Source organism: Crocodylus siamensis, chromosome 13 (genome assembly GCF_052110815.1).
Source record: "Crocodylus siamensis isolate JL-2025a chromosome 13, ASM5211081v1, whole genome shotgun sequence".
Lineage (NCBI taxonomy): Eukaryota > Metazoa > Chordata > Crocodylia > Crocodylidae > Crocodylus > Crocodylus siamensis.
The window spans coordinates 38143169-38163046 of NC_143407.1; the positions used below are offsets into that span (position 1 = coordinate 38143169).

General features: G+C 54.3%; 1 protein-coding gene across 1 annotated transcript; it reads left to right on the forward strand.

The window, feature by feature from the left end:
* The first annotated feature begins 74 nt into the window (after positions 1-74).
* On the forward strand, positions 75-19815 carry PRPF8 (pre-mRNA processing factor 8). The gene is made up of 42 exons (XM_090026619.1): positions 75-245; positions 325-493; positions 651-815; positions 907-1125; positions 1787-1999; positions 2292-2417; positions 2500-2605; positions 3506-3696; positions 3936-4055; positions 4135-4324; positions 4751-4870; positions 5240-5374; positions 5481-5610; positions 6007-6203; positions 6307-6513; positions 6597-6760; positions 7135-7261; positions 7399-7591; positions 7966-8153; positions 8301-8539; positions 9060-9206; positions 9495-9705; positions 10286-10402; positions 10484-10731; positions 10977-11156; positions 11790-11925; positions 12116-12285; positions 12649-12778; positions 13004-13150; positions 13425-13585; positions 14098-14289; positions 14600-14837; positions 15013-15141; positions 15797-15910; positions 16162-16335; positions 16627-16820; positions 17172-17411; positions 17498-17639; positions 17978-18118; positions 18445-18584; positions 18872-19074; positions 19434-19815. Exons 1-42 carry the CDS (start codon positions 146-148, stop codon positions 19586-19588), a joined length of 7008 nt encoding a protein of 2335 aa, XP_089882745.1. The 5' UTR covers positions 75-145; the 3' UTR covers positions 19589-19815.
* The last annotated feature ends 63 nt before the right edge of the window (positions 19816-19878 follow it).

A 19878-nucleotide genomic window follows, 5' to 3' on the forward strand; every position in this document is an offset into this window, starting at 1 on the left:
CGCGAGTGCTCTGATAGGCTGTCTTTCCTCTCCGTCTCGGAACCCGAGACCTCACTGGTGCAGGCGCTGCCCCGCCCCCTGGCTGCGTCCGGGTGGCTGTCGCGGGCCGCCATTGCGGAGCGGAGCGGGGTGGGCAAGCGGGGTCATGGCCGCCGTGTTCCCGTACCGCGCGGGCTGCGCGCCCGTGCCTAGCCCGCTGGCGCCGCTGCCCGACTACATGTCAGAGGAGAAGCTGCAGGAGAAAGGTGCGTGGCGGGGCCGGGGGGGAGAGGGAGGTGCGTGGCCGGGGCGATCGGGCCTAACTCGGTTCCCGCGTGTCCGCAGCCCGCAAGTGGCAGCAGCTGCAGGCGAAGCGCTACGCGGAGAAGAGGAAGTTCGGGTTCGTGGACGCGCAGAAGGAGGATATGCCGCCCGAGCACGTCCGTAAGATCATCCGCGACCACGGCGACATGACCAACAGGAAGTTCCGGCACGACAAGCGGGTCTACCTGGGGTGAGTGCGCGCCCAACGGCCCTGCACCGCACAGCACCGCTTGGTGCGTCGCGGGGCGCTGCCGCCTGCGGGAGGCACGCCCCAGTCCTGGGAGCTGTCGTGGGGTGGTTGTGGCCGCAGGAGCAGCGGTTCCTAGCAGGAGCGATTCTGTCCACAGGGCCCTCAAGTACATGCCTCACGCCGTGCTGAAGCTGCTGGAGAACATGCCAATGCCGTGGGAGCAGATCCGCGACGTGCCGGTGCTGTACCACATCACGGGCGCCATCTCCTTCGTGAATGAGATCCCGTGGGTCATCGAGCCCGTGTACATCGCGCAGTGGGGGTGAGCTGCTGCGGCCCTTGGCCCTGGGGGGGCTGGGGGTTGTCTTGAACTGGCAGGATGGGCCAGGTCTAATGGTGGCGGGTTGTGCCAGGTCCATGTGGATCATGATGAGACGCGAGAAGAGAGACCGGCGTCACTTCAAAAGGATGCGGTTCCCTCCCTTTGACGATGAGGAGCCGCCTCTCGACTATGCTGACAACATCCTGGATGTGGAGCCGCTGGAAGCCATTCAGCTGGAGCTGGACCCAGAGGAAGATGCTCCTGTCCTGGACTGGTTCTATGACCACCAGCCCCTGAAAGACAACAGGAAGTGAGTGCCCTTTCTCAGTACGTTTTATTGCAGTGTCATGCGGCACTGCCAAAATGTTTAGCCGTAGGGAGGAGAGCAGCAGGGTGCACGGGGGAGCATGCTGCTCTGGGGAAATCGGAGTGTGAAAGTTGTCCTGGGACCTTCCGTGTCCATGGAGAGCACACGGGACCCGGGTATTTTGGAGTTCTTTCTGGCCAGATTTCTGCAATGAGATGAAACTCAGCGTATCTTCCAGGCAAGCACAAAGGACTGAAACTGGAGTCAGAGCAGTGTTTCTAGAGAATTTCATGTATGCTATTTAGAGAGCATTGTCTGCTGCGAACAGGCCGGCTGCATTATGCTTTGGCCAGCCAAACCTCCTGGGGAAAATTGCGTTGGCACATTGTGCTGTCTGGGAGGTTGCTGGCTATGGTCCCAAGTGTTAACATCTAAATCTTGGGTATGGGGCAAACAGGGGAGTTTGCTCAGTAGCAGGTGGAAGTGTGCTGTTGTCTGGAGGGGGCTGGAATAAACACGCAATCTTCCCTTTTTTTGCGGAGGGAACGGTGAGATAATTCGCTTTCCCATTTCCGGTAAATGGGATAGGGCAGAGAAGGTGTTTGAAGGGTTCAGTTGCCTTCTGGCTTGGCAGTGACTGGTCAGTGCGGTGCTTTCCTTGCAGGTATGTGAATGGTTCCACATACCAGCGCTGGCAGTTCACTCTCCCCATGATGTCCACCTTATACCGCCTAGCCAATCAGCTGCTGACGGATCTTGTGGACGACAACTACTTCTATCTGTTTGACCTGAAGGCCTTCTTCACTTCCAAGGCCTTGAACATGGCTATTCCCGGGGGTCCAAAGTTTGAGCCTCTTGTTCGAGACATTAACCTGCAGTAAGTGCTGAGCTGGGGACAGGAGGGAAGATGGGTGCTGCCTGGACTGGGAGCAGACTCCTCAGTGTGCTGCGTGATTTGTCCCAGGCCGAATGCTGTTGGGCGGCTCCTGGCAGCAAGGTAGTCGTGCATTTGGGTAGATGCTTGTTTCTTTAGAGGCTGAATCGGTATTCAAGTGGGGGAGGAGGTGGAATGTGAGGACACTGCAAATGCTGACTCTGCTGTTTTGGTCCCTGACCTTTGCTTGCACTGCACTCTGCATTCTCACCAAATGGCCTCTTTCTTGTCAAAGGGATGAAGACTGGAACGAATTCAACGACATCAACAAAATCATCATTAGGCAGCCCATCAGGACAGAGTACAAAATTGCTTTCCCGTACCTATACAACAACCTGCCACATCACGTGCATCTGACCTGGTAAGTACTGCCCTGTCTGCTGTCTGGGGTATATGGGGGGTTTGTACAGGCAAGATGCACTAACGCTTTGCACGTGTTGCAGGTATCATACGCCAAATGTGGTCTTCATTAAAACGGAAGATCCGGACTTACCAGCTTTCTACTTTGATCCATTGATCAATCCAATCTCTCACAGGCACTCTGTCAAGGTGAGTTACTGCCTGTGAGCCAGGGGGGCACTGGACTGGGAGAAAGGAGCCCTGGTTTGGAGCCTCGTGTTGAGGGAAGGGGCTTTGGCATAGCGTAATGACTTTGCCTCATGTGGTAGCCAACGCAAAGTGCCAGGGAAAATGATACGCCTGTTTGTAAAAGCCTTGATCTTCAGTCCTGTCTACAAAGGGGTGTGATCCTTCCTGACCCCAACCAGCGAACAAGGGCATGACTCCAAGCAGTAGGATGATCATCTCTCCGGCACTGCAAACGAGTCTAGTTCATGTACAAATCTCTGATCTCTTTTGAGCTCCGCTAATATGCTTCTGCCTTCGCAGTGTGCACCTGTGACTTCGAGAGTGTAGTTATAGCATTAGCTTTGTCTCCATACCTGCTCTTGGCATCCTGTCAATCACCGAATGTAGGAATAGGACCCCATACGTATACTATTTTGCTGACATATAAAATAGAGGATTCTATTTTCTCTTTTTGTTCTTGTCATTAAGATAATTTAGTTCGGAATGTTCTGTTGCCATTCCCTACTAACTTTTCTGCTTTATCCAGTACCTATTCTCCGCTTGAGTTGACCACAAACTGTCCTCGCTATTCAGTCTTAGGAGTGTTATTTTTACATAACAACTATTCTTTAGCCTCTTTATAATGCATTTCAGCATTTTATTCACAACGTTGCTTTAAAGAGTGGTGGGACAGGCATCAACTGCATTAAGTCCAGAGGTCAATGCTGATTCGTAGCTGTTGGCATGTAGAAGCTTTTGCAAAGTGATCCCCAGTATTCAGTGCTGTTTCTCTTGCATTTCTTGCTCCACTGTGTAGTTAGGACTTCTGTGGGGCTGAGCTGAAGCAGCTTCAGGACTGATTCTCTCTGGTACGTGTTTTAGAGCCAGGAGCCATTGCCTGATGATGATGAAGAGTTTGAGTTACCAGAATTTGTGGAACCTTTCCTGAAAGACACACCACTGTATACAGACAACACGGCCAATGGCATTGCACTGCTGTGGGCCCCTCGGCCCTTCAACCTGAGATCTGGCAGGACACGCAGAGCTCTTGACATCCCGCTGGTCAAGAACTGGTAATGTTTCTTTATGGGATGTTAGTGTCTGTGATGTTGGAGGGGGTTCCACCCCAGCTTGCTGGTGAACCTGACTCAGTTGGGCTCAAGGTACTGAGGCAGTGCTGCTTCTGCTCAGCCTGTCTGGAGACTTTGCAAAGCTTCTGCAGCGTAGTCTGTCTCTGGGGAAACTGTTTCCACTGTGGGGAGTGGAAATAAGCATTACCTGGAGTCATGAAGCATGTGTCTTTTGTGCTCAGGTATCGGGAGCATTGCCCAGCTGGGCAGCCAGTGAAAGTGAGGGTCTCCTACCAGAAACTGCTGAAGTACTATGTTCTGAATGCGCTCAAGCACAGACCCCCTAAAGCTCAGAAGAAGAGGTAAGTGGTGGTCTGTTCCTCTGGAAACTTCCCCAACTCCTTTTGGGATGCAGCTGATTCTGTTCTCTCCTCTCTCCAGGTACCTGTTTCGCTCCTTCAAGGCCACAAAATTCTTCCAGTCAACAAAGCTGGACTGGGTAGAAGTAGGGCTGCAGGTTTGCCGCCAGGGATACAACATGCTGAACTTGCTGATCCACAGAAAGAACCTCAACTATCTCCATCTGGACTACAACTTCAATCTCAAACCAGTCAAGACCCTCACCACCAAGGTACTAGTCCATTCCCGGCTTCAGCAGTGTTGCTAGCTCAGATGCATCTGTTTGGTTCTGCAGTAATCTACCAAGAAGGTCTTGGATGGCTAACATAACGACCTCAGGTGTCCATTCTCGATTCTGCACTGGCCATCAGGATCAACCTCTTTGGTGACTTGCATAGGTTCCTGAGCCAATGCTCCATTCCCAGGGAGGCACTGGGGAGAATTGGTTGTGTGATGAATGCCGGGTCTGTAGCAATGCTGTGAAGCTTACCTTGTGCTGATCAGTTCAGTTAGTAACTGACAGAGAAGGGGTTTGCAAAAGCTGCTGCTGCTGATCCTGAGAGGTGCACTTTGCAAACTGGGTGAACGAGTGGAAGCTGCCTGGCCATTACATAGCAATACATTCTCTAAACCCTGCTCTTGCTATCTCTCTTGACAGGAAAGGAAGAAGTCTCGTTTTGGTAATGCTTTCCATCTGTGCAGAGAGGTGCTGCGTCTGACCAAATTGGTGGTGGATAGCCATGTCCAGTACAGACTGGGAAACGTGGATGCGTTCCAGGTATGCCTAATTCGGTAACAGAAGGAGCTGGGAGGGCCAGGCTGTTTAACTTTTGGGGTACGTGAATGCTACTGGCAGTTGTAAGCGTGAAGGGGAAGGGGAGCAGGAAAAATGTGCGTGCATCTTTTATTGCCTGATTGGAATACATGGCATAACAGCATACAGCACAGTTAGGGGTTGTCTCAGGCAGAGACACTGCTCAGTCAGAAACCTCTGCCATTGCTGGCCCAGCTATGTGGGTGGGGGGCCAAGAGGCCTGTAGGGGTTTTGCTCTTAATAGCGCACTCTGCTCCCAAAAGAGAAATCATTGTGGCTTTGGGAGTGATGTGGCATGCATTGCCATCCCTTGTCGTGGTTCTTGTATTTCAGCTGGCTGACGGCTTGCAGTATATCTTTGCCCATGTGGGACAGCTGACAGGGATGTACAGATACAAGTACAAACTGATGAGGCAGATTCGTATGTGCAAGGACCTGAAGCATCTCATTTACTACAGGTTTAATACGGTGAGTGGTGCTTCCCTCCAGCAGGGCCTCTCACAGCGCAGTGACATGAGAAGGGAGGGTTTCTGGGGCGTCACTAGATAACCTGTGGGAATTGTTTTATCTTTAGGGGCCTGTGGGGAAGGGTCCTGGCTGTGGCTTCTGGGCCCCAGGCTGGCGGGTATGGCTGTTCTTCATGAGAGGCATCACTCCACTGTTGGAGCGGTGGCTGGGGAACCTGCTGGCCAGGCAGTTTGAGGGTGAGTACAATACTGGTGCTTGTGCACTGAAAGTGAATGCCTTCATTCGTGAGCTCTGACCCCAGCCTTCTACTCCTTGGAAAGTATATAATACTTTGTGCCCAGCTTTCCTTTTAATGCTAACAGCAATTTCTTACCGCAGCAGGAAACATTAGCTTTGTAACAACCCAAAAGATGCTCCAGGTATAACTGGAATGTTCTGGTTAATGGCAATCCATGGGGCTCTGGCCTGGGAACTATATCAGCGCTGTGGCCTTGATCATGGGAAGTTTCACTTCAGCTGGGTCTTGTGCTATGGAAGTTTTGCATGTCTTTGGATGTGGCTTCCATACTGGGAGGAAAAGGGGTGCAGTCCCCAGTGCTCTCCACACTCATGAGAGGTGTCCTCTCTCCCAGGTCGTCACTCAAAGGGCGTTGCAAAGACCGTCACCAAGCAGCGTGTGGAGTCCCACTTTGACCTGGAGCTGAGAGCCGCAGTTATGCATGACATCCTGGACATGATGCCAGAAGGGATCAAGCAGAACAAAGCTAGGACCATCTTGCAGCACTTGAGCGAAGCCTGGCGCTGCTGGAAGGCCAACATCCCTTGGAAGGTCTGTCCCTTGCCTGGCCCCGCTCTCCAGTACACTGGAGTCAGTCAGGGCAAGATCTGTGCTTATTGAGGCTTACACCCCTAACCCTAGTGCTCTTCTGTAGGTCCCTGGGCTGCCAACTCCCATTGAAAACATGATCCTGAGATATGTGAAGGCAAAGGCTGACTGGTGGACTAACACTGCACACTACAATCGAGAGCGGATCCGCCGGGGTGCCACCGTGGACAAGACTGTGTGCAAGAAGAACCTGGGCCGGCTGACCAGGCTGTACCTGAAAGCTGAGCAGGAGAGGCAGCATAACTACCTGAAGGTAGGGTGGGGGACTGCTAGCCCTTGGGACTGCCTGGTGGGGTGCGGCTGGGCATTGAGATTGCTGCCTTGACTTGTTTGCAGGATGGTCCCTACATCACTGCGGAGGAGGCAGTTGCTGTGTATACCACCACAGTGCACTGGCTGGAAAGTAGGAGATTTTCACCCATTCCATTCCCCCCGCTCTCCTACAAGCATGACACCAAGCTGCTCATCCTGGCCCTGGAGAGGCTGAAGGAAGCCTACAGGTAAAGAGAAGAGACGCTGCTGATGGCTGAGGGTCTGACATCTGCCTTTGGAAAGGTTATTGGGCCACGTGGCTGTCAATTCTTCCTACCGTTGAAGACCAAGGGAAGTTTTTCTTGATGGACTAGTAAACCTTACAGCATTGAGGTTTTTTTGGTGTGGCTCTTCTGGAGTTTTCCCCAAGGCTCCGCTAAGAGGGTGGGAACATGTTTCCATCTCTCTGGAGGTTGCTGGGCAGCTTGGGGACATGGAAGAGAAGTGGTTACAGGACCCATTGCTCTAGTTACATTGTAGAGAATCTGCCCTTCCTGGAGTGCAGCAGCGAATGGTCCATCACCCTGTGCCCAGACCTACAAGCTGTTTCCTTTGTTTTCAGTGTGAAATCCCGTCTGAATCAGTCACAGAGAGAGGAGCTGGGTCTGATCGAACAGGCCTACGATAACCCCCATGAAGCTCTGTCCAGAATCAAGCGACACCTTCTCACCCAGAGAGCTTTCAAAGAGGTAAGTGCCTTGGCGAGACCTAGTTCATCAAGAGTTACCTTCCTTCCTTGAGACCAGATTGTACTTAGAATTGGTCCTGGACAGACTCTACTTGCTAGTCTGTATTGTGAACAGTCGCTTTGTCTGTTCTTGACTAGGTGGGCATTGAGTTCATGGACCTCTACAGCCACTTGGTTCCTGTGTACGATGTTGAGCCCCTGGAGAAGATTACAGATGCCTATCTGGATCAGTACTTGTGGTATGAGGCTGACAAGCGAAGACTCTTCCCTCCGTGGATCAAACCAGCTGACACTGAACCTCCCCCACTGTTGGTGTACAAGTGGTGCCAAGGTGAGCAAGGACACTTGTGCACACATGAGTTCTGCATGGTGATCAGCCACTTGTGCCTAGAAAGCAGCTGAAATTGTATATTCTGGGTCCCTGTAGCTTGTCAGCACTGGAGTTGGTCGTTCTGTTGCTGCTGGAGGGTGGGCTCAGTAAGATAAAAATGACATGGAAATGAAGCTCCTGTCTCGAGCCCCACAGGCCCCCAAGGACTCGTGACTAAGAAGAGTCCCTGTTTTTCTGCAGATATCTCCATAAAGGATTAGAGGGTCTAAAGGAGGGAGCAGGGACCCTTGAAAGTGTACAGGGGTCTAGGAGGAAGCTACTGCAGCATCGGTAGTATCATTTCTAATCCTGCTGACTTGTTCGTGTTGCTTCAGGCATTAACAATCTGCAGGATGTCTGGGAAACGAGCGAGGGTGAATGTAACGTGATGCTGGAGTCTCGATTTGAGAAGATGTATGAGAAGATTGACTTGACACTGCTCAACAGGCTCCTGCGTCTCATTGTTGATCATAACATTGCTGACTACATGACAGCCAAGAACAACGTGGTGATCAACTACAAGGTGGCGCCTGGTCATTGATTATGGAGGGGGCAAGTGGTGGCAGGAGGAGTGGGGACAAGGCTGGTGGGAGGAGAGAGGTTCTGTTTGTATGAGGGCTCGGAGTGCTTGGCAAAGTCAGATGCTCACAGTTCCCTTCTGTTTCCTCAGGACATGAATCACACCAATTCCTACGGGATTATTCGGGGCCTGCAGTTTGCTTCCTTTATTGTTCAGTATTATGGGCTGGTGATGGACCTCCTGGTGCTGGGGCTTCACCGAGCTAGTGAGATGGCCGGCCCACCCCAGATGCCAAATGACTTCCTCAGCTTCCAAGACATTGCCACAGAGGTGGCCCATCCCATCCGCCTCTTCTGCAGATACATTGACCGAATTCACATCTTTTTCAGGTATGAGGCCTCCCCTGGGCTTCTGTGACTTCCTTCTGCGTGCCCTAGCATGTGCCCCCAGGGAAGGCATGGCCAGGATGGCAGGGGCATGCCAGGTGATGGTTCAGAAGCCTGCCATTTCTTTCCTAGCTGGCTGAGTCGTGGAAGGAGTGGTGCAGTAACACAGCTATAATGTGTGGGGTTACCTCCAGACTGAGGCCTTGAAAGAGCAGAGCAGGGGCTGGGAGCACCAAGGGCTCTCTCAGACACTGCACGATTCAGCACCACCCTGCCCTGCCCACAGGCCTCCAGGGCACGGGGTCCAACTGAGAGACATGAAGCATTTGCCTGTCTTTGTAAAACTGATCCGGTCCCCATTGATTTCTGCTGGTCTTGACTTGCAATAACCAATCTGGCCTCTTGAGCTTGTCTCGACTGTTCCACAGTGCTAAGTGAGGAGTTCACAAATATGCTTCTGCTACTTGCTGTCTTGGGGATGTCCAGGTGTCCAGTGCAGTCATCCTGTGCTGTGTGTTTCCAGGTTTACGGCAGATGAGGCGAGGGACTTGATCCAGCGCTACCTGACCGAGCATCCTGACCCCAACAATGAGAACATTGTGGGTTACAACAACAAGAAGTGCTGGCCCCGTGACGCCCGCATGAGGCTTATGAAGCATGATGTGAATCTGTAAGTCATTGGGTGGGATGAGGGACTGGATTTGGGTGTAGGGCACTGGCTCTGCTGGAGACGTCTTGCACTACAGCATGGCCTTGAGCTGGCACAGCACAGCGCTCTCTCAGTGGAGCAATGGTTTAAGGCTTGTGCCATAGTCCTGGATTTGGGACTGTGAGTGGTGGGTGTTAAGGATATGCTGCTGGGAGGGACCAGGAATTGAAGGCCTGGCCAAGGTCTGTATTTTGCCTCAGAGTGGGCTTGGCCAGTCGTTCTAGAGACTAATTGTTCTTTGCTTTCCAGGGGCCGTGCTGTGTTCTGGGACATCAAGAACCGCCTGCCTCGCTCAGTCACTACCGTGCAGTGGGAGAACAGCTTTGTTTCAGTCTATAGCAAAGACAACCCCAATCTTCTGTTTAACATGTGCGGCTTTGAGTGCCGAATCCTGCCCAAATGCCGCACCAGCTACGAGGAGTTCACGCACAAGGACGGCGTGTGGAACTTACAGAATGAGGTACGGGCATGCTGCTGGCAGGCTTATGGTGGTACTCCATGTGGCGAGTGGTAGCAGCGATCTGTGCTGGCATCAAAACAGGGCTCTATTTTATTGCTCTAGAGTAGGGCTAAGGTGCTTTCGTGCCCATAGAGGTTGGTGCACCCTAGAGATGGGCAGCTAGGCTTTCCTGTGTTAGAGTGCATGCTAGAGTCAAGAGGCTGGCTGGGTTCAGCCTTCTCCAAAAGATGCTGAAGCTATGAATGGGGCTGAGCATGGGCTGGAGCTGGGAAGATCGAGAAATGAGGAAGCCTGTGCTGACACCAAGAAAAGTCCTGAACCACTGTGTGGGTGCAGAAAAGGAGGGGGCCTCCTGTGTGCTGTGTGCGTCCTTCTCCCAGAAAGCAAGTGTCCATCTCGAGGCAGTTCTTCTAGAATCATTGGGTTGGAAAGGCACCTCAGGGGTTATTGGGTTTAATCCTCTGCAGGAACATTACCCCTGCTACTCTTGGCCTCAGAGAAGGTGTCCCACCATGAGGTGCTGGTCGCTGGGGGACAGCTCCTCGTGTGGCTGAACCAGTTGTCCTCATGCCTATTCCAGGTGACCAAGGAACGCACTGCTCAGTGCTTCCTGCGTGTGGATGATGAGTCGATGCAGAGGTTTCACAACCGTGTGCGGCAGATCCTCATGGCTTCCGGCTCCACGACCTTCACTAAGGTAAGGAGGGGGACGGCTGAGCTGGCTTTCCTCAGGCACCAGAGAACGTCCAGGGACCTGACCCCTTGCTCCTGTCTGTAGATCGTGAACAAATGGAACACGGCCCTGATCGGCCTGATGACCTATTTCCGGGAGGCTGTTGTGAACACTCAGGAGCTGCTTGACCTGCTGGTGAAGTGTGAGAACAAGATTCAGACCCGGATCAAGATCGGCCTGAACTCCAAGATGCCGAGCCGCTTCCCCCCTGTGGTGTTCTACACCCCCAAGGAGCTGGGCGGGCTGGGCATGCTGTCCATGGGCCACGTCCTCATCCCCCAGTCTGACCTGAGGTTTGTTGCACTGCTGTACCCCAGGCCCCAAGAAGGGAAGGGAAACAGCTGTTCTGGAAGTGCTGCTTACATCTTGGTCTGTGGGAGAATTTGCAGGGTTTATCAGGGCCTTCCAGCCTGGCGGAGTGCTGGGGAATTGCCTTGCTACAGGGCCACATCTTCCATCACAGGCACTGGTAGTGTACTCTTGTCAGGACAGTCTTGCCAGCTTTCTCACTTGATGCCTCTGCCTCTTTTTGCTGCAGGTGGTCCAAGCAGACAGACGTGGGCATCACTCACTTCCGCTCAGGAATGAGCCATGAGGAGGACCAGCTGATTCCAAATCTGTACCGCTACATCCAGCCATGGGAGAGCGAGTTCATTGATTCACAGAGGGTGTGGGCAGAATATGCACTCAAGAGGCAGGAAGCTATTGCCCAGAACAGGTTTGTTTCCACTGGTGTTCAGAGATGCAGCTCTTGTAGAGGAGGGACTGGGAATATCATGATGACACCTGACACCTTGCTGGGGCCTAAAGGGTTCTGTAGATCCCTATCCTTATCTCCCAGCGTAGGTGGAGCCAGCCCCTGCAGAGCTAAAAAGGGCACGGGTTACAGTTTGCAGTGTAGAGGAGGTTCACTGTGTTAGTCTGACTTTGGGCAGAAGGCACTTGAGATTAACTGGTTCTGGGAGGCATGAGGTTCTGTAGGCATCTAAAGTGTTCTGGTGTGTTGTGCAAGGACTGCCCTAAGTCCATGTCTTCTCTTAGCGACATGCAGGATAAGGACAAATCAGTGTTACACGTGTAAAGGCAGCTTTTCCTTTTGGCTCTTTGCTTCCACGGAAAGCAGATTTCAGCCTAAGGCATGTGCCTTTGTTCAGAGCAGTTTGAGCCTGTGAATGCTTCTAACTGCAAAGCCTCTGTCCCCTACTAGAAGCCCTGGGGCTTGGATGTTGCTGATCAGTTGGAAAGTTTTGACCTAAATGCAGTATTATGGACTTGGAGGGTAACAAAACCAGTCAATTTCTCTCTCTCTCTCTCTCTCTCTCTCTCTCTCTCTCTCTCTCTTTCCCCCAAGGCGTCTGACACTGGAGGATCTGGAGGACTCGTGGGACAGGGGAATTCCTCGCATTAACACTCTTTTCCAGAAAGACCGTCACACACTAGCTTATGATAAAGGCTGGAGGGTCAGGACAGACTTCAAACAGTACCAGGTGCCAAGTGGGACTTGCTCTGAGGGGTTGGAGCAGTGGATGGGAGGGAGTAGTTGGTCATCTGACTTAGTGCCATCAGCACTGTGGTGACCTGTGGTGCTGCTGTTCTAAGTGGTGGGCCTGAGCAGGGATCCTCTTCTGACACTAGTCTGGGGCTAATTGGCTGACATCCTGCTTCTGTCATGCCCAGGTCCTGAAACAGAACCCGTTTTGGTGGACTCATCAGCGCCATGACGGGAAGCTTTGGAACTTGAACAACTACCGCACAGACATGATCCAGGCACTGGGCGGAGTGGAGGGGATCCTGGAGCACACCCTCTTCAAGGGGACCTACTTCCCCACCTGGGAGGGTCTTTTCTGGTAAGGGGAGGCCCTGCTCTGGTGGGAGGTGCCTGCAAGCAGGCTCTTGCTGCGCATCGTGGGAGTCCTGGCTTGCACTGTAATGCTTTAGGTGAAGTTCATCCAGCTGCTTTCCAGTAGGCCACCTGGCCCAAGTGTAGCTCTGCTGTGAGGTCGCATAGGAAGCCTGTGGGTGGGATGTTGCTTGAATTCCTTTGTAATCCCCTGGAGGGTGCTTGCAGAAAGCTCTCTGCCACTCATCGTGTTAATGCTTCCCCACTTCTTCTTTCCTTGTACATGGCTCTTGCTTCATGGGCATACTGTTGTGTCCTGCCCTGGGAAGAAGGACTTTCTTGCAGAGCTGATGAACTCTTTTCCTTCTAGGGAGAAGGCCAGTGGCTTTGAGGAGTCCATGAAGTGGAAGAAGCTGACGAATGCCCAAAGATCGGGTTTGAACCAGATCCCCAACAGAAGATTCACCTTGTGGTGGTCTCCCACCATTAACAGAGCTAACGTAAGCCTCCCCAGCCTGCCTCCACGGACGCCTGTGTCACGCTAGAGAGAAGTGAAGTGAGCTGTGGGGAGGAGGCTGTTTAACTGTCTTTAGAGCCCTCTAAATGACAGCTGCACATTTGGATATCAGTGAAAGTGTGTACTAGCAGCAGCAGCAGCTAGCTTGATCAGACCTGGGCCTCAGCCATGCCTCTTCTCACTTTCATGTGACGCTTTCTCTTGCCAGGTCTATGTCGGTTTCCAGGTGCAGCTGGATTTGACTGGAATCTTCATGCATGGCAAGATCCCCACGCTGAAGATTTCCCTCATTCAGATCTTCCGAGCCCACTTGTGGCAGAAGATCCATGAGAGCATTGTGATGGATTTGTGTCAAGTACGTGGGGATGGGGGAAGTACAGGTATCTGTGGTGCTGAGGGAGGGTCCTTGTTGACCCAGCAGGAAGCTGATGAAGGAAGCCCTTTTCAGTTTCCTGATACCCTGGGAGTGGAATTCATTGACCCCTGCAGCTGCTGGTTGCATCTCTGGGAATGGAAGAAAGTGAGGTTGTCTGTATCCCCTGGGGCTTTGCCTGGAGCTCTGTGTGGAGGTGTTCCCCTGCTCCCCTTGTGCTTAGTGCTCCCAACTCTTCCAACTGCTTTCTCCCCAGGTGTTTGATCAGGAGCTGGATGCCCTTGAGATTGAGACTGTGCAGAAGGAGACCATCCACCCCAGGAAGTCCTATAAGATGAACTCCTCCTGTGCAGATATCCTCCTCTTCGCCTCCTACAAATGGAACGTGTCACGGCCATCACTGCTCGCAGACTCCAAGTAGGTGCTCTCTGTTCTCCCCTCCCTGCCAGTTTTGGGGCACGGGTGAGCGGCCATCCTGAGCAGCAGTTCAAGGGGCCCGTCTTGAAGCGCGGCACTTGTACTGCGCACAGCATGAACCACCATGCTGTCTGTGACCTGCTGGGTCACCACTTAATGTTGTGGGGTCTCAAGACTGGACAGAGTGGACCAGAGTGGTTCTTTGCCGTGCTGTGCGCACTGGGTGTCATTCTTCTCGGTCCTGATTGGAGGCTTCCCTCAGGGCAGATGTATTCTGTCAAGAAAAAATAGCAGAGTTGGGCAATCTGGTGCTGAACCCCTCAGCTGGGGAATTCTTCCCCTTCTCCCATCAGGCATCTCTGCGCTCAGCTGGCTAAGCAAAGTCTCCTCACACTTGGGTTGTGCTTTCATGTGTTTAGTGATGGCTTCAGTGCTCAGACTGCAGTAACTGCTCTGCCAGTGCAGGAGGGCCCTGGTGAGGTAGGAGGGAGTGACTTGTTTGTCTCCTGCAGGGATGTGATGGACAGCACCACCACTCAGAAATACTGGATTGACATCCAGCTGCGCTGGGGAGATTATGACTCCCATGATATCGAGCGCTATGCGAGAGCCAAGTTCTTGGATTACACCACAGACAACATGAGTATCTACCCTTCTCCCACTGGCGTGCTTATTGCCATTGACTTGGCCTACAACCTGCACAGGTGAGACCTTTCACCCCTCTGCTCTAAAGCCTGTCTTGTGAAAGCTGTTTTGTCAGGCCTCTGAGCCTCGGTGCACAGAGCAGTCCCTGCTATGAGGCACCTGTATTCCATTAGCCAAGCGGAGGGGGTGAGGCAGGAAGGATGAAGTGAACAGGGAGGGAGCCACACACGCCTGTGAAGTGAGGGACCAGGCTCTGGGTTGCTTCTCTGAAAAGAGGCCTGTATGTGACTGTTGCTGCCGCTCTGGTCCCCACCCAAAGAGGCAGAGGCCCTTGCTGATGCAGTGCTGCTTGTGTCTTTTTCTTTTCAGTGCTTATGGAAACTGGTTCCCCGGGAGCAAGCCCCTGATCCAGCAGGCCATGGCCAAGATCATGAAGGCCAACCCTGCCCTGTACGTGCTGAGAGAGCGAATCCGGAAGGGGCTGCAGCTGTACTCCTCAGAGCCCACGGAGCCCTACCTCTCCTCCCAGAACTATGGGGAACTCTTCTCTAACCAGATCATCTGGTTTGTGGATGACACCAATGTGTACAGAGTCACTATCCACAAAGTGAGTGTGGGACAGTGGGGCTCCAAGGTCTGGGTAGTTCTGGGGTATAGAGGATAGGCTCTGGGGTCATGGAGGGCACTGGCATGGCAGCCTGCAGTGCTTATGCAGACTCTCTTGTGCTGTATGTGTGGGTTTGTGGCTCAGTGCAGAGTTTTCCCCGGCTTGTTTTTCACAGACCTTTGAAGGAAACTTGACCACAAAGCCCATCAACGGGGCCATTTTCATCTTCAACCCCAGGACAGGGCAGCTCTTCCTGAAGATCATTCACACCTCTGTATGGGCAGGACAGAAGCGTCTGGGCCAGGTGAGGGCCAGGTGGCCTGCCGGAGTCGGGGAGACAGTTGCATCCTGCTTCTGGGCGTCCATGTGAGAGGATGGATCCATGTGGCATACTGCCGGGTCTGGGGAACCAGCATCCCTAGCCAAGCCTGGAGCACTGTTCCAACACAGAGATCCAGCCTTGTCCACCAGGACACCTTCACTTCTGTGTTAAAATGGGCATTGGTGGGGCTCTGAGGGCTGCATCCCTAAGGAGGGTCCCTGGGCTGGGCGTCTCACCATGGTCTCATCATGCAGCAGCAGGGCTTGGGACACAGGACGGTTGTGGAGGGCTGACAGCATCTGCCGCTGCTGAAGGGTTATCTGGCCCTCCCAGACGGTGCTGTTGATGCTACATGATGAGAGGGCAGGGCAGGCTGGGTCAAGCCTAGGGGCACTGATTGCCAGCTGCCTCTAGAGGCAAGCTAATGGCTGGGAGGTGGGGATGGAGCTGAGCGAGATGCTCCTGCTCACTCTTGTGACTGCCCTGCCTGATCAGCCACAGAGGGGGGGCCATAGGGTCGCCGCACACTTCTCGGCTCAAGCTGTGGTGTTTGCTGTTAACAACCTAGGTGAAAGGCCAGAAAAGAGTGTGTGTGGCGGGGGTGGTGCGTGTGCTCTAACTCTGCTTTCCTCTGCAGCTGGCAAAGTGGAAGACTGCTGAAGAAGTGGCTGCCCTGATTCGCTCCCTCCCTGTGGAGGAACAGCCCAAGCAGATCATCGTCACCAGGAAGGGCATGCTGGACCCTCTTGAGGTAAAGGATCCGATATGGTAGTGATGGGCACTTCTGTGGAGTTGCTCTGGTGGAGGGTAGGGCTTACCTGCCATGCTGCAAAGTGCCGCAGGCAAGGATGAGGTCTGCATATGTGATGTATCAGCAATGCAGCCCTCAGGCAGCCCCACACTGAGCCCTGGTGCTGGGTTCTGCAGTCCCCACCTGGGAGAGAAGCAGGTGGTGACTGGGCAAGGCTGGCGTGGGCTCATTCCTGCCCTCTGTGGCTCCAGGTGCACTTGCTAGACTTCCCCAACATTGTGATCAAAGGCTCGGAGCTGCAGCTGCCCTTCCAGGCCTGCCTGAAAGTGGAGAAGTTTGGGGACCTCATCTTGAAGGCTACTGAGCCGCAGATGGTTCTGTTCAACCTCTATGACGACTGGCTGAAAACAATCTCCTCCTACACGGTAAGGGCATCACTGTGAGTGCTGTGCCTGCACTGCCAGCTCACAAAGAGCATGTAGCCCATTGAGGGCAGAGCCTGGGGTCCCCTTTGTGCCTGCTGCAGGCTGAACTAGTGTTGTCAGGCAGTCCCGGTCGTGTGTGGGTTTCCTGTCTAGCGAGCATCAGGTCGCTTCATGTCCTGCCCGTTGCACCTGGAGCCACAGGTGTTGTGTCTCCTGGAGTGGGAGCACGGTGCCAGGCTCCTACACACTGGGCTCTCCTTGCTGAGCAGCTGCATGTTTCTTCTCCTGCAGGCCTTCTCACGTTTGATTCTGATTCTCCGGGCACTGCATGTGAACAACGACCGAGCCAAAGTGATCCTGAAGCCAGACAAGACCACCATAACAGAGCCGCATCACATATGGCCCACCCTGACAGACGAGGAGTGGATCAAGGTGGAGGTGCAGCTCAAGGACCTGATCCTTGCAGACTATGGCAAGAAAAACAAGTAAGTGTCCGAGATTGCCAGGAATGGGTCTAGTCACCAGCCTGTGGGCCTCTTCTCTGCCCCAGGGACTAGGCTGCAGGGAGGAGGAGAGGCCTGCTGGGAACCTTGGCCTTGCCTGCTTTCTCACCTGAAGCTAGGGGTCAGCAGGGAAGCTAACTCTTGCTGTTAGTTGGACCCCATGTCCTGGAGGCCTGTAGGCAGGGCGGGGTGGTGCTGAATCGTGCAGTGTCTGAGAGCCCTTGGTGCTCTCAGCACCTGCTCTGCTCCTGCAGGCAGGTGTTCTGAGCCTGCCATGGGGTGTGCGTCTGCAGGGAGTGTTTTGGAGATGCTGACACGGGAAATCTCTTTCAGTGTGAATGTGGCGTCCCTGACACAGTCAGAAATTCGAGATATCATCCTTGGCATGGAGATCTCTGCCCCCTCTCAGCAGCGGCAGCAGATTGCGGAGATTGAGAAGCAGACCAAAGAACAGTCGCAGCTCACAGCCACGCAGACCCGCACTGTTAACAAGCATGGCGACGAGATCATCACTTCCACGACCAGCAACTACGAAACCCAGACCTTCTCCTCCAAGACAGAGTGGCGAGTCAGGTGGGTAGAGGGGCAGGTGGGGCTTGCTGTCCTGTGGGGCAGGCAGAGATCTCTTCAGCTGCTGGATAACCCCCTCCCTTTCGCAGAGCGATCTCTGCTGCCAATCTCCACTTGAGAACAAACCACATCTATGTCTCCTCTGATGACATCAAGGAAACAGGCTACACCTACATCCTCCCCAAGAACGTGCTGAAGAAGTTCATCTGCATCTCTGACCTGCGGGCCCAGGTGAGTCTTAGGCAGTGAACCTGTGCTCAGTGGCTCGCTCCAGCTGCTGGCGTCAGGGCAGTCGAGTCAGGGGGGCTGCATCCACCTCATTCTCCCAAGGCCAGGCTGGAAGAGCTGTGGCCTGCTGCTGTCTGCCCAGTTCCCTGAGCGGAAGCAGGAGTTTGGATAAGGCTATACACAGCCCCTGGGTTCCAGCTGTGCTCCTGCGGCTGCATGTTGCCACTCTCCAGCTTGGGACAGTGCTCAGACAGAGGGCTGTTAGTCTTGGGAGTGGAGGCTGGGGTGGCTGGCCCAGTCCCCCAGGGGCATCAAAGTACTCATTGTGTGTGTGTTCCTAGATTGCGGGGTACCTGTATGGAGTGAGCCCTCCAGATAACCCCCAAGTGAAGGAGATCCGGTGCATCGTGATGGTGCCCCAGTGGGGAACTCACCAGACTGTGCACCTCCCTGGCCAGCTGCCACAGCACGAGTACCTCAAGGTGAGTCTGACTGCTCTGGGCCTCGCAGGGGGCTGGGAGGCACCTTCAGTAGCCTCGTAGCAAAGGCCTGAGCATAGAGAATGAGATCTTGCCTGTATGCTTGCGTTGCAGGCTGCATGGGGGCCTCTTCCCCAGGGTCGGTGCTCTCCTACTACTTGGTGGGTGCTGGACTCTGAGGACAGAGGCTCAGGTCCCCCTCGCACCCCTGGACTCTGGTTATCCTCTCTGGGAGGGAGAGTTCATTTGCAGTCATGCTTTGTTCTGTGGTGGAATCGGGCTGTGGCTGGGGGGAACTCACAGCATCTAATGCCTCCTTCCTTCATTAGGAAATGGAGCCCCTTGGGTGGATTCACACTCAGCCAAACGAGTCGCCTCAGCTCTCCCCACAGGACGTCACCACCCACGCCAAGGTCATGGCTGACAACCCCTCTTGGGATGGGGAGAAGACCATCATCATTACCTGCAGGTAAGGCATGTGGCCAGAGCTACCAGAAGTGCTGCCTGGGTCTGGCACCTGCAGCCTGCCTGCCCCAGGCACAGACCAGAGCTGGAGCCCCTGCTGCTGGCAGTGGAGGGCACGGGCTGCTCCGGAGAACTTGGGGCTTCAGTCTGTATGTGCTGAACCAGCGGCTCTCACCTGGAGCTAAAGGGAGAGCTCTGCTGGCTGGTGTGGTGTGAGCAAGGAGGCGGAGGCCCGGCTTCTCCAGGCACATTGTCTCCTGGCTGCTCACTGCTGTCCCTCCTGCTCTGCAGCTTCACCCCCGGTTCCTGCACGCTGACGGCCTACAAGCTGACTCCCAGCGGCTACGAGTGGGGCAGGCAGAACACGGACAAGGGCAACAACCCCAAGGGCTACCTGCCTTCCCACTACGAGCGGGTGCAGATGCTGCTATCGGACCGCTTCCTCGGCTTCTTCATGGTGCCAGCGCAGGGCTCCTGGAACTACAACTTCATGGGTGAGGCAGCCGGCAGGGACCTCGGCGCGGGGAGGGGAAGGGGCGGGGAGGGAAGGAGCTGTCCAGCGCAGCAGCGGTGCTGCTCTCAGCCCCTTGCCGGCCGTGCTGGCTGCTGCCTTGAGCCTGCTCGTGCATCGTGGAGACGGGTCAGTTCACGGGAGGCCAGCTTGCCTGTGGCACTGGGGTTACAGCAAGCCCTTGCAGCAGAAGGGCTGGGCAGGGGCTGCAGGAGGCCTGGGGAGAAAGGAGGGAAGCCCGGGGCTGATGGCAGCTCTTGCCTTTGAGCAAACTCGAAGGCTAAGGGGGGGGCAGCAGGGCTGCAAGCTCAGGCCTGGGACTAAAGCACTGCCTGCTTCCAGGTGTCCGTCACGACCCCAACATGAAGTACGAGCTGCAGCTGGCAAACCCCAAGGAGTTCTACCACGAGGTCCATCGCCCCTCGCACTTCCTCAACTTCGCCCTGCTGCAGGAAGGGGAGGTCTACTCGGCAGACAGAGAGGATCTCTACGCGTAGCCCCCAGCCCTGCAGAGACTCGGTGCTGTTGATATTCAACAGCGTGTTCCAGGCCCCGGGGCACTGGCTGTCGGGGGGCCCCCTCATCTCGTGTAGCTTGTGTTTGCTGCTTTTTAGATGCTTCTGTGTCCAGTCCCTGATGGCAGCGTGCGTGCAACGTGTGTACCAGTTTTGGATGTTCTTTGTAGTTTCAGAGAATAGCTCAATAAATTTTATATCCATAGGAACCAGCCCTGTCTGTGTCCTGGGGGGAGGAGGCTTGTCCCTCTCTGTCTGTGCTGCACTGCCTG